This window comes from Erpetoichthys calabaricus, chromosome 8 (genome assembly GCF_900747795.2).
Source record: "Erpetoichthys calabaricus chromosome 8, fErpCal1.3, whole genome shotgun sequence".
NCBI classification, from domain to species: domain Eukaryota; kingdom Metazoa; phylum Chordata; class Cladistia; order Polypteriformes; family Polypteridae; genus Erpetoichthys; species Erpetoichthys calabaricus.
The window spans coordinates 7,792,166-7,804,968 of NC_041401.2; the positions used below are offsets into that span (position 1 = coordinate 7,792,166).

General features: G+C 38.9%; 1 protein-coding gene across 1 annotated transcript in view; it reads right to left on the reverse strand.

Annotated features, from left to right (window-relative positions):
- The window catches only part of nckap1 (NCK-associated protein 1), a 272,226-nt gene that overhangs the window by 131,249 nt on the left and 128,174 nt on the right, over positions 1-12,803 (reverse strand). The window contains 4 exon segments of the mRNA XM_051930467.1: positions 3,585-3,681; positions 3,830-3,886; positions 7,314-7,470; positions 11,097-11,145. Of these exon segments, the coding sequence (XP_051786427.1) occupies positions 3,585-3,681; positions 3,830-3,886; positions 7,314-7,470; positions 11,097-11,145 (360 nt within the window).

The following is a 12,803-nucleotide window of genomic DNA, read 5'->3' on the forward strand; positions in this document are numbered from 1 at the left end:
AATAAAAAAAAGGATATACAGTCAAACCTTAACTTACTCAAGTTCAACTTTACACGAAATGAATGGAAAAATAAAATGGAAGGAAAAAAGTGCAGAAATTGAAACAACACGCCACGCATGGTGATGTGCTTTTCTCTTATACAGTGCAAGTTGAGACGCTCGTCCTGCTGATGTGTCACTGTTGCATATTCTTGCGCTTTCAGACAGCAGTGCCAAGAAGGAAGCACCCACTGGTTACATTCACTACCCTCCTTGTTCCAGTAAGTGTGAAAAGAATCCCACGTACTCATACCGTGATTCATTCTCTTGCATGAGACACGTAACCTGAGCCACTTTCATTCTCTCACTCTCACTATTGCACAAAGGGGCACGAGGAAGAGTGAAATGCACTTTTGTTGTACACTCTCTTGGTCTCACACCACAGCGGGATTAGAAGTAGCAAGACGCACTCTTTGCACCCTCATTCTGTCACACCCAATCTGGCATCGCCAGCCTTGATGTACTCTCTCTTTCTCTCACTGCCTGTCCTTCACATGACTGCAGAAGCTACAATCAGAAAGAACGAGATGCAGACCTCTTGTGTTCTCACCTAAAGTACTATGTACAATTGCTTTGTCTTACTCGCCATGTCTGTCTTCTCATGTCAAGATGTCATCTGTCCTTTTTGTAGAACAGTGTTATTTTCTAAATCTAGAGTTACTGGACTGAAGCAAAGAGTCTGCCTCGGCTTTAGCCTCCTGCACACAGCACAAGTCACATGCAAAATAACATTACTGTACACTGACGCCTCTTCATATATGAAACAACTGATGTACAGTTAGGTCCATAAATATTTGGACAGAGACATCTTTTGTCTAATTTTGGTTCTGTACATTACCACAATGAATTTTAAATGAAATAACTCAGATGCAGTTGAAGTGCAGAGTTTCAGCTTTAACTCAGTGGGGTGAACAAAACGATTGCATAAAAATGTGAGGCAACTAAAGCATTTTTTTAACACAATCCCTTCATTTCAGGGGCTCAAAAGTAATTGGACAAATTAAATAACTGGAAATCAAATGTTCCTTTCTAATACTTGGTTGAAAACCCTTTGCTGGCAATGACAGCCTGAAGTCTTGAACTCCTGGACATCACCAGATGTTGGGTTTCCTCCTTTTTAATGCTCTGCCAGGCCTTTACTGCAGCGGCTTTCAGTTGCTGTTTGTTTGTGGGCCTTTCTGTCTGAAGTTTAGTCTTCAACAAGTGAAATGCCTGCTCAATTGGGTTAAGATCAGGTGACTGACTTGGCCATTCAAGAATTTTCCACTTCTTTGCTTTAATAAACTACTGGGTTGCTTTGGCTGTATGTTTTGGGTCATTGTCCATCTGTATCATGAATCAATTTGACTGCTGTATTTAGCTGGATTTGAGCAGACAGTATGTCTCTGAACACCTCAGAATTCATTCGGCTGCTTCTGTCCTGTGTCACATCATCAATAAACACGAGTGTCCCAGTGCCACTGGCAGCCATGCACGCCCAAGCCATCACACTGCCTCCCTCCACCATGTTATACAGATGATGTGCTATGCTTTGGATAATGAGCTGTTCCAAACCTTCTCCATATTTGTTTCTTGCCATCATTCTGGTAGAGGTTGATCTTGGTTTCATCTGTCCAAAGAATGTTTTTCCAGAACTGTGCTGGCTTTTTTAGATGTTCTTCAGCAAAGTCCAATCTAGCCTTTCTATTCTTGAGGCTTATGAGTGGCTTGCACCTTGCAGTGCACCCTCTGTATTTACTTTCATGCAGTCTTCTCTTTATGGTAGACTTGGATATCGATATGCCAACCCCCTGGAGAGTGTTGTTCACTTGGTTGGCTGTTGTGAAGGGGTTTCTCTTCACCATGGAAATGATTCTGCGATCATCCACCACTGTTGTCTTCTGTGGACGTCCAGGTCTTTTTGCGTTGCTGAGTTCACCAGTGTTTGCTTTCTTTCTCAGGATGGATCAAACTGTAGATTTTACCACTCGTAATATTGGAGCAATTTCTCAGATGGGTTTTTTCCATTTTCGCAGCTTAAGGATGGCTTCTTTCACCTGCATGGAGAGCTCCTTTGACCGCATGTTGTCTGTTCACAGCAAAATCTTCCACATGCAAACACCACACCTCAAATCAACTGCAGGCCTTTTATCTGTTTAATTGATAAGGACATAACGATGGACTTGACCACACCTGCCCATGAAATAGCCTTTGAGTCAATTGTCCAATTACTTTTGAGCCCCTGAAATGAAGGGATTGTGTTAACAAAATGCTTTAGTTGCCTCACATTTTTACGCAATCGTGTTGTTCACCCCACTGAATTAAAGCTGAAAGTCTGCACTTCAACTGCATCAGAGTGGTTTCATTTAAAATTCATTGTGGGAATGTACAGAACCAAAATTAGAAAAAAGTTGTCTCTGTCCAAATATTTATGGACCTAACTGTATACACATAATGTACTGTATATATTGATGGGTGTAAGTTAAGCACATTTTGGCATTTATTTTATGGCTGACTGCCAAATCAGAACTTTTCTCTCTTTTGAGTTTCTTGCTTTGTTAGATAGATAGATAGATAGATAGATAGATAGATAGATAGATAGATAGATAGATAGATAGATAGATAGATAGATAGATAGATAGATAGATAGATAGATAGATAGATAGATAGATACTTTGTCATATTCCAATGTGTGTTCAGACCAAAGTGTGTGTATATTTATTTATTTACTGACTCACATATCTATTTTTGTATTTATTTATTTAAAGAACTTCTGTAAAAATGCCAAATATCCCCCTGGGGACAAATAAACTTTCTTTCTTTCTTTCTTTCTCTTTCTTTCTTTCATATAGTGCCTTTCATATCTATCTATCCATCCATCCAGGAGTAGTCTAAGCACGTTTGACTCTATACGTGACTCAGAAAAGTAACAGATGCATAAGACGAGAGTCTACTGTATATCTATGACAATTGTACTCTAAAGCTGTGTTTTTCAACCAGTGTGCCGCAGCATAGTGGTGTGAAATAAGAGCTGCCTAGGTGTGCTGTTGATAAACTAGTGTAGCGCACCTGTGTCTGAACCTGAGAGGTAGTCGAAATCTGTCTGAGGAGGACAGGACTACATGAAAAAGCTGACATAAAAGCAGCTCCAGGATTGCTATGTTGCAGACACAGCACTTACATGTCTCCTAGCTGCTAGAGTCCATCTGCCGGTGTGTATGGTCACCAGTGAGTCTGGTGGATAGTGAGCATACAAGTTGCCTGTGAGGAAGAGAGGGGTGGGTAAAACGATAAAGCAGCTGGAAGATGCCACCGAAGTGCTCACTAACTGCAGTCTTTGTGAACTCTGATCTTGGAGTTGCTTTTTTTTTTTTAGTGCCACCCCTTCAGACAGTTGAGCTTGTGTATGAGACGTATTGTGCTTATGGTTAGTGGTAAGTGGTAATAGTAGTGTGCCTTGGGATGTTTTTGGTTACAAAAAGTGTGCCACCACAGAAAAAAGTTTGGGAAACACTGCTCTAGAGTCTTTAAAAGTATAAATAAAGGAAAAGACGCAGTAAGGTTACCTTTGGTCCCAGCAAACCAGGCTGGTCAGCCAGAACGGTGGCGAGCTCCTTCAATGCTGACCTTAAAAACTTGCGTCTTTCTCGGTGCATGGAGCCACTTTGGGAAAACACACACAAAGAATTGCCTCAGTTACAGAATTACACAGTTCTTCCATTTTGAAAGAATTGAACAAGACACACATCTGTTCTTTCGTTCTTCAAAGTACTTTGCACAGTGAAAAACAACACAACATACAAATACACACCCGTGAGACAAAGCTGCTTCTTTGCATTCTCTGATATCATTAATACGTTTGTTGTGCCTGAAACAGAAAGAGAATTTGAGTTTTAATACATAGGTACTGTATATATATTCACAACAAGATATTTTTTTAAAAAGGGATTTTCAAATAATTGTGTCATTTTCTTCTTATTTTTAATTAGATGTTTTTAATGACCTGAGAGTGGTAATATTTCTGTTGTATGTACCAATTGCTGGGAAGTAAACTTCGGTAAAAGCATCCAAGTAAAATACAGTGGATTAAGGACGTATTCAGACCCCTTCATTTTCTGTACACTTTAATGTGTTGTAGATTTAAAATGAATTGGATTCGTTTGCCATTTTTGCCCATCAATCCACACTTTACTAACCTATAAAGACAAACTGAAGACATCTTTACAGAAAGGTGTGTAAAGTTATTAAAAATCAAAAATGGCAATGCCTCATTCTTACATATGGCGTTGCAAATTGTGCACAGGTGCCTCCTGTTTGCTGTAATTTTCCTTGAGATGTTGTCGAGAACTTCAATGGAGTCCGATGGCCACTCAATTCCGTTGGCCACAGTTGTTTAGCAAGACACCCGTGTATAGAAGGAACCACAATTCACATTGCAGGTCAGGACAAAGAACAGACTACAATGTTCTACTCTCTGTAGACCTCCATGATCAAATTATGGTGATGCACAGATCAGGACAAGGGGATAAAACCATCTGTAAAGCTCTGTGTGTTCCCAGGAGCACAGTGGCCTAAAGAATTGTAAAGCGGAAGAACTTTGGAACCACCAAGACTCTTCCTAGAGCTGGCCGTCTGAGTAACTGGACAATGAGGTTGTGGGTTCAAATCCAATTAGTGACACCATGTGACAACGAGCAAGTCACTTCACTTGCCTGTGTGTTCCAAAGGGAAAAAGAAAATGCAACCAATTATATGTCTCAAATGTTGCAAGTCACCTTGGATTAAGATGCCAGCAAATTAAGTAAATGGAAATATCTTTAAATACTAAGCCACATAATGAACTCTAAACCATCAAAATCAAAAACAGATTTAAAGGAGTTAACTTTAACTCATCAATTACATTTACAAAAAATCTCCATGATTAAAACAAACAGTTAAACATAACTGCCCAATATGAATAGTTTACGTTTATCAAAAAAAATCGTGAGTGCGCTCCCCTCGACTATCTGGTATACTGAGACAGAGGAAAAAGTCATCAGAACCACTTTCAGTTGGCGCAGTATTTCTCAAATATCATATCTCTTTGCTTCTCATCATAGCTAATTGATAATATAGATACGCAATCGTTTATCTCTATTTATAATCAAACTTTATATTAAAATTATATTTTCGCACTTAGGGAGGTGGAAAATGGAGGTGGAATTTTTTCATGATTACATATGCATTACCGAGATTATGTACAAAGTAAAAAGAGTTATTGTATAGTCGCCTAAAAACACAGAACAAGTGTTAGTATCTTCTTATATGATACGCTATACCGTGGCTGTTCATTTGTCTGTCCAGGATTTTAAATCACCTGTCGCTCGCAAACTGTCTGACCGATTGACCTGAAATTTACATGCATCATTCTTATTCCCTACAACCTTCGCGGTCACTTCCCCTACCTCTTCATATCTTTAATCATTCTTGAGGAAGATTTAACACTTAAGTGCCAGCATAAGTGAAAAATTACGGAAAACGTACTAAGTAATTGCAACACAAAAACTAACTTAATCAGTTTTAAACGCGAAAAGATGCCGACGAAAGAAGAGAAGCAGCAGGCCGCTAGGGTGGAGTAAGGTAGAGCTGCTCAGGAAGCAGCAAGCACATCAACCTCTGAGCAAATGAATGATAAACGTACAGAGAAAGAGAGAGGATGAAAACTATAAGTCAAGTGTATTCACCACACGTTATTGTGAAGTGTGCCGTTACAGGTTATATAATATTTGTTGTAATAAATTGCTATATGTAAAACAGCATTTAGCTACATTTAATTATGATAATGATGGTGGAAATAAAAAAAAACAAAACCATAAAATGAAATGTATTACCAGGAACACGACAGGGATGTAAGCTGCTTATTGTTCCCATTACATCTTTATACTGTATTTACATGGCATGTTCAAATAAATTGATGATGTATAAATTAAAATTAATAACCGTTATTGAAAGAATATGCGTTATACTGAATACAGTTTTTAATATCGTGTATACATTTATTTTTCTATGATGCAAACAATTCAGATGGTTATTTAAATAAAATACAACTTCCAGTTGAGAAATTTTTCTCAAATTTTATATATGCTGGCTTTTTATCATTGATAGATAGATAGATAGATAGATAGATAGATAGATAGATAGATAGATAGATAGATAGATAGATAGATAGATAGATAGATAGATAGATAGATACTTTATTAATCCCAATGGGAAATTCTACACAGAATTTGAATCAGCTATCTGTAATTATAACCATAGTTAATTTGAAAATTTGCGAAAGTATTCAGTTAAAGTACCACTTCTGGTTGGCCCAAAAGTTGATAGGATTCCATATCTATTCAATATATCTATTCTATATATATATATATATATATATATATAAAATCCTAAGACTAAAAGTGCAACAATTTTGTGCAATGATTTTATGTGATGTTTTTATGTCACATTTTTTGTCACGCATTAAATCCGGCTTATTTTAAAACCTACATATATATGTTTGCTATCATTCTTTCAGAATTTATCGAACTTTAATGTGATGTTGTTAGATTTTCAGATTCTTATTCCGATTTTAAATTATAAACTAAAAATATCAAGAACTCGCGTCTCACAAGACGAGACTTTGTGCCAAGAGATTTAACCAGGCCCGGGGCTGGCAATAAAAGACAAAGAATAGGACAGCTGTTGTACAGGCTTTTAAATGTTCAAAGCGCCATGCAAGATGAAGATCATGCAGCAAGCCAGCAGCTGATCAAGCAAACAGGAGGTTAAAAAAAAAAAAAAAAAAAAAAAACTATTTGTTTCCCATTGTATCACCTTTTAAGAGGGAGTTTCGGAGGAGCGACCACGTCTCCTTGGGGTGCGTTCAGCCCCTCTCCTCACAACACGAGCGGCAGAGACGCGAAGTGGCTGGCGTGTAGCACAGGCCGGGGGGGTTGGCGAGCAAAGCGAGCAGGGGGCAAACCCCCTAGTTTTTGATGGTGTACAAAATCTCACTGACCGAGGTCAACGCGTTTTCAAGTTATCATGTTGACACACAGACAGACAATTTCAAAATTGGTATTTTCAGACTCAGGAAGGTCTAAAATATCAAGATTCATCAAAATCGCAAGGTCGAATTTTTTCACAATTCCTATACTGTGTATAAGAGAAAATAAAAAGAAAGTCAAAGTGAAGAAGACATCAAAATATTCTTGCTTCTAAACATGTAGAATAATGAAAAACGCATCCCTGAAGGAGAGATAATGGAGAAGGCCTACCCTCTGATATTCACAAACAGATCCTCGATTGATTTGTGAATGTGGAAGACTTCGTCTCTGTAGAGGCACAAACACGAGCTGCTCTGAAGGGCAAGCTTCCAGAGATTTAGAGCAGCAGCATCTGTGTTCAAGACCCCGTGACATAATGTAAAGCCAACTAGAAGGAAAAAACAAATAGAAATCAGTTCTTTTCATTTAGAATTGCATTTTCAATATATTTTTAAACTCTTATTTGCCTGTGTTTAACAATATTAATAAAAATGGAAGTAAATAAAATGACATAGCTGTCAAACACTGTAATGTCTCAACCCAAAGAAGGTAATATATATATATATTTCATTTTATTAAAAACAAATAGCATTCCATACAAATAACTCAAGTTTAACAAAAAAAAGGTTTGAAACAAATCGACCCCCAACCCTGAGAAAGAGAGCTAGGCCAGCAGAGTAAAAATTAAAGCTAGTAAAAATAAGTAAATAGATAAATTTAATAAATGAATAAAGATAAATGGAGTAAAAGAGGGGAGAGAACCTGCTTCCTCAATTTAAATGCTTATTCTAAAATGTTATTGATTAGATCCTGCCAGGTTTTGAAAAAGTTCTGTACAGATCCTCTAAGTGCAAATTTGATTTTTTCCAGTTTCAAATAGTATATAACATCAGTTACCCACTAACTTAGAAAGTAAAATAATTTATGTTAAAAATGTGACATTCGCAAACTTGTTTAATCCAGTTCAGAGTCACAGTGGGCCCGAGTTTGTACAAAATGTAGGAAACAACTCTGGAGACGTTGCTGTGTCATCACAGACCCCATTTACACATACCACACCCCGTCACTGGGGCAAATTTAAGGTCAGCAATTAACTGAATCTGCACATCTTTGGAAGGAAACCTGGGGAGACTCCAAAAGCAAGTCAGTTATAGCGCCTTGAAACAGCTACGACTCTCTGACTCTGCGACTGTGACTGGTGTGCTTTCCTCATAGGGAGTCACAAGTTATTAGGGTGAAGAACAATGGAACCTTCAAGGGAAAAATCAGGAGTGGTCTCCCCTTGATTTTCTTGTCTACTCAGATATGGGGAAGGATATTTTATTATCAAACCACAAGACAATGATTATATTTTCATATTATGTACATTAAAGAACTATCAACAACAAATCAAATTAATAATATATTGAACAATTATTATAAAAGTAAAGTTGAATAAATCGGACTGTGCAGCAGCACGAATAAAGGGTAAAGTACCACTCCCAGTTCGTGGAAATAGCTCAAAAGTTGATAGAAATCTACGTTTTGTACATAATACCTGTATGCAAAATTTGGTTGACCGAAGTGAAAGCGTACTCAACTTATGGTGTTAACACACACACACAATTCCAAAAATGGTATTTCCGGACTCAGGGAGGTGTTAAACGTTGAGATTCCTCAAAATCTCGAAATGGAATTTTTGGACAATTACAATACTTTCCCAATTCTTCATATACGAGAAAGTCAGGGAGGTCTAAAACATCAAAATTCATCAAAATCTCGACATGGAATCTTTGGACGATTACAATACTTTCCCTGTACTTCGTATACGAGAAAGTAAAAATGTAAAGCAAGTGTTTTGGTGTGTGAAAACAGAGAAGCAGCTCACTAAATTTTGGGCCTTACAAAGAGGCCTGCTCAATGTTTCATGCTTATTGTGAAATGGCATAACCGTTCATTTTTAAGTTTCTTTTTATTTGTTTGTTCACTTTGTATAGTGTTCATGTTCTTATATATATATATATATATATATATATATATATATATATATATATATATATATATATATATATATATTTGCAGCTGGAGATCCACGAAGGGAGAAAAAAGAATCACGTATCATAAAATACTTTTTATTCCTGAGCTTTCAACCCCTATCAGGGGTCTTCATCAGAGGATAATGCTTAGACTTACAAGAATCAAAGGCAATATATAGCATCACATTAAGTGGTCGGGGGGGAGGTGACTAAGTCCGTATGATCAAGGGGGGGGTTGGGGGGGGGGGGGGGGGGGGGTTTGTATAGTTTATTTATTATGTACATGTTCTTCTTAAGTTGGCATATGCTGGATTTATGTCCAAGTGTCTGTTGATGGCGTTTTCATCTGATAGCCAAGACTCGGCCAACTCTCTGGCACTTTTAGTACTGGCCTTAAATTTTACTTTTACATTGTCCCAGTTGAATGTGTGTCGACATTACCATCAGAGAAGCTGTTAAATCTGACATTTTCTTCAAAGTCACGTCAAGTCCTCTAGTATTCTGCCTACTTAATTTGCTCAATATTACTTTAAAATCTTTAAGCCACACAGTACAGGTTAAACAAAACTTCCAACATTAATGTTAATACAGGCAGTCCCTGGGTTACGCACGAGATAGGGACTGCAGGTTTGTACTTAAGTTGAATTTGTATGTAAGTCGGAACAGGTGCATTATTTTAATAAATGCTATTGTTGACCGACTGTAACCAAGTGCTCTGCCAATGAATGATGCAGTTTCACCTCTCTCTGACCTTTTTTTATTATTTCTACTTTATTTTCCATGATGGTTTTTTCTCTTCTTTACTGTATCACCAGCACTTGCATCAGATTTGTGTTTCAGAGACATTCTTGAAAGGTTAAGATGAGCTCTTCTGCACAGCACTGTACACGCTATCACAGCAGGATGGCACCCGTCGTCAACACGTCTGATGTACTGACAAGAGACAACTTCCAGCTATGTGCATAACAGTACAAGCAGGCCTGCTATTGTGAATGAATGGGGGCGGCGAGGGGCACTTCATCACCAGCCCACCTCACAGTCACCTCCACTACAGTATGCTGCCTGCAGTGTCCGCCCACCGAGAACGAACAGGGTGCGGCCAAAGGCGGGTAGTGAATCAGCCACCACTGCCCCCATTCAACAGGCAGCCACCTGAGGCACACTACAATGCTACCCCCCGCCGCCCCGTTCACCCTCAATGGGCTCCGTTCAGCCACAACCGGGTCACCGCTTGCAGCATTACCAGCTGCCCACCGAGAACGAATGGGGCATTACCAGCCACCCCTCTGCTCCATGCAGCCTGCGTCCAGTCAGGAGCAGTAGCTGTGGCGGCGTAGTGGGTGGGCAGCGCACCACCCCATCAAGCCTCGGTTCTGTACACGAGCAATAGCTGTGGCACTGGTGACTATGGACCACGGGTCACCGCTTGCTGCTGGGAGCTGCCCGAGGGACACTACACTGCACAAGCAGCGAAATCGCCCACCTCCAGCCTCCGTCCAGCCACCGCTTGCAGCATCCCCAGGCGAAAAGAAGACGGAGTGGCAGTTACTAAGGCTCATGCGTCGCAGCTGTGGCCCCGTTCGTAAATCATAGGTCGGATGTTCATAACCTGGGAACTACCTGTATTTACTTGTATATTGGTATAAAGAAACTTACATAACATAATAAACTTGCTTCCATATTTTTACTACTGAAGGGCTAGAAGGCTAAATGCCTCTCTGAGATACAAGACAGAGAGTCAGGGCATGGACTGAACCAGCGATGAGCTGGATTACAGTTCAATACATTAACTCATACAAACCACCTTGTAACTCTTGTTAAAAATCATTTTATTAAACTGTAAAATGCAAGCCATAAATAAAACAAGCTATTTTCCAAAACTGAAAGAGTTTTAGTTTTATAAGGACAGGGTTTGCAGCAAAGCACAGAAAAGTAAAACATAATGCATCAGATAAGATAGGAGCAAAAACACAAAGGAAGAAAGAAAGATCGCACTTACAAATGATCCATTTCTCCATAACATCCAGGGAAAGATATTCACATGGCATCTAAGAAATTAAAAAAAAAAAGACATCAAAAAGTAAGAGGAGAAAAAAAAAATACCAAAATCTAAACCCGGGGTCTCCAACCTTTTTTCCCCTGAGAGCAACATTTACAAATGTCATAGCTTATTTCAACCCAAACAAACTGAATAAGCTCGTTTTGCCTGAACATTTACAAAATGTTGGTGTCCACAACTCACATTTTGCATTAAAACATCACAAAAAATATTTAGTTCACCTGCAAGTGCACTTTGTACGTCTGTATGCATTTTCTAGTGTATCTCACAGTATTGAATTAAAACACGAATGCTGTCCAAATAAAACAATGCAATTCCAAATCCACAGATATGACGTATTCATTTGTCATTTTCTCACATGTCACTTTATTCACAGGTCCAGTCACATGTGTAATGGATTTTTGAGTTAGTCAGATGAGGTGTCTGGTGGAGTGGAGCCACTCAGGTTCACTCTGAGGGAGTCATTTCAATGTCCGTCTGTCAGTCTTGTTCTGAACTTTGACTTCATGACATTCACAGACTCACAGAGGTATGGAGACCCAAACAAAGAAGACATTTTCAGAGCTGCTTGGTGAAGATTCTTCTAGTTATCTGACTCTACTAAGCTCCAGAAATGCTGAGCATGCTGTTGAGACTTTAACTGCACATTATTTTGAAGGTTTACTAATATATAAAATTCAATGTCTGTCTGACTGTATGTCTGTCCGCTTTTCACGAGAGAATCACTTCACGGATTTAAATCGGGATTTCTTCTATAATTTGTTTGAATATTCCGGATGATTTTGCGACTTCTCTCATTTCACTATGTATCAGAGTTCGCTTGCGGTTCCGATTTATTTGCGCAAATCCAAGAGAAGCAGCGGGCCAAGGGAAGAGGGGCCTTCCTCACTCACTCGCCAGCTTCGGGGGCGTGTTTCTTAACTCTGCTCAGCTAGCGAACAAGAGAACAATTTAATTCAACTTTGTTTGATATTTAAAATAAAGTGTTACTTAGGTGTTGATGAGTTTGAGTCCGGATATGCCACACTGAAAAGAGAGACTGAAATTCAGATTGTGGATCGTGATGTGATTTTTTTGGAAAGATCGCCCACCCCTAATTTGACTAATCACGTTTTCAAATTTATATAGGATTCATTAATCCTTTGGCGCGCTACTTGGAAAAGGGTTGCGAGCGATGTGTTGGAGACCCCCGATCTAAACTGAAGTATTAAGGATATACAGTATAGTAATAGAATGACGCAGGGGAGTGGTGGCTCTGAGGCTAGGGATCTGCACTGGCAATTGGAAGGTTGTCGGCTCGAATCCCATAAAATGCCAAAAGGGACTCTGCTCTGTTGGGCCCTTGAGCAAAGCCCTAAACCTGCAATTGTTAAGCGCTTTGAGTAGTGAGAAAAGCGCTATATAATTCCAAAGAATTATTATTATTAGGGGCTCTCAACCTGCAGCCCACCTGTCTTCAAACTGCCCACCAACCAGCTCTTGAATGTTACGGACATGCAATCACAAATCATGTGCAGTGGTCATTCCTCTGCATGTTCATGCTTAATAGAAGAGTAAGTACTGCATTATGTATGACGTCTTGCAATCTTTTTATAATACTTACTGTCTGTAAAATCAGTATATTAGGATATCTATCTATCTATTTTA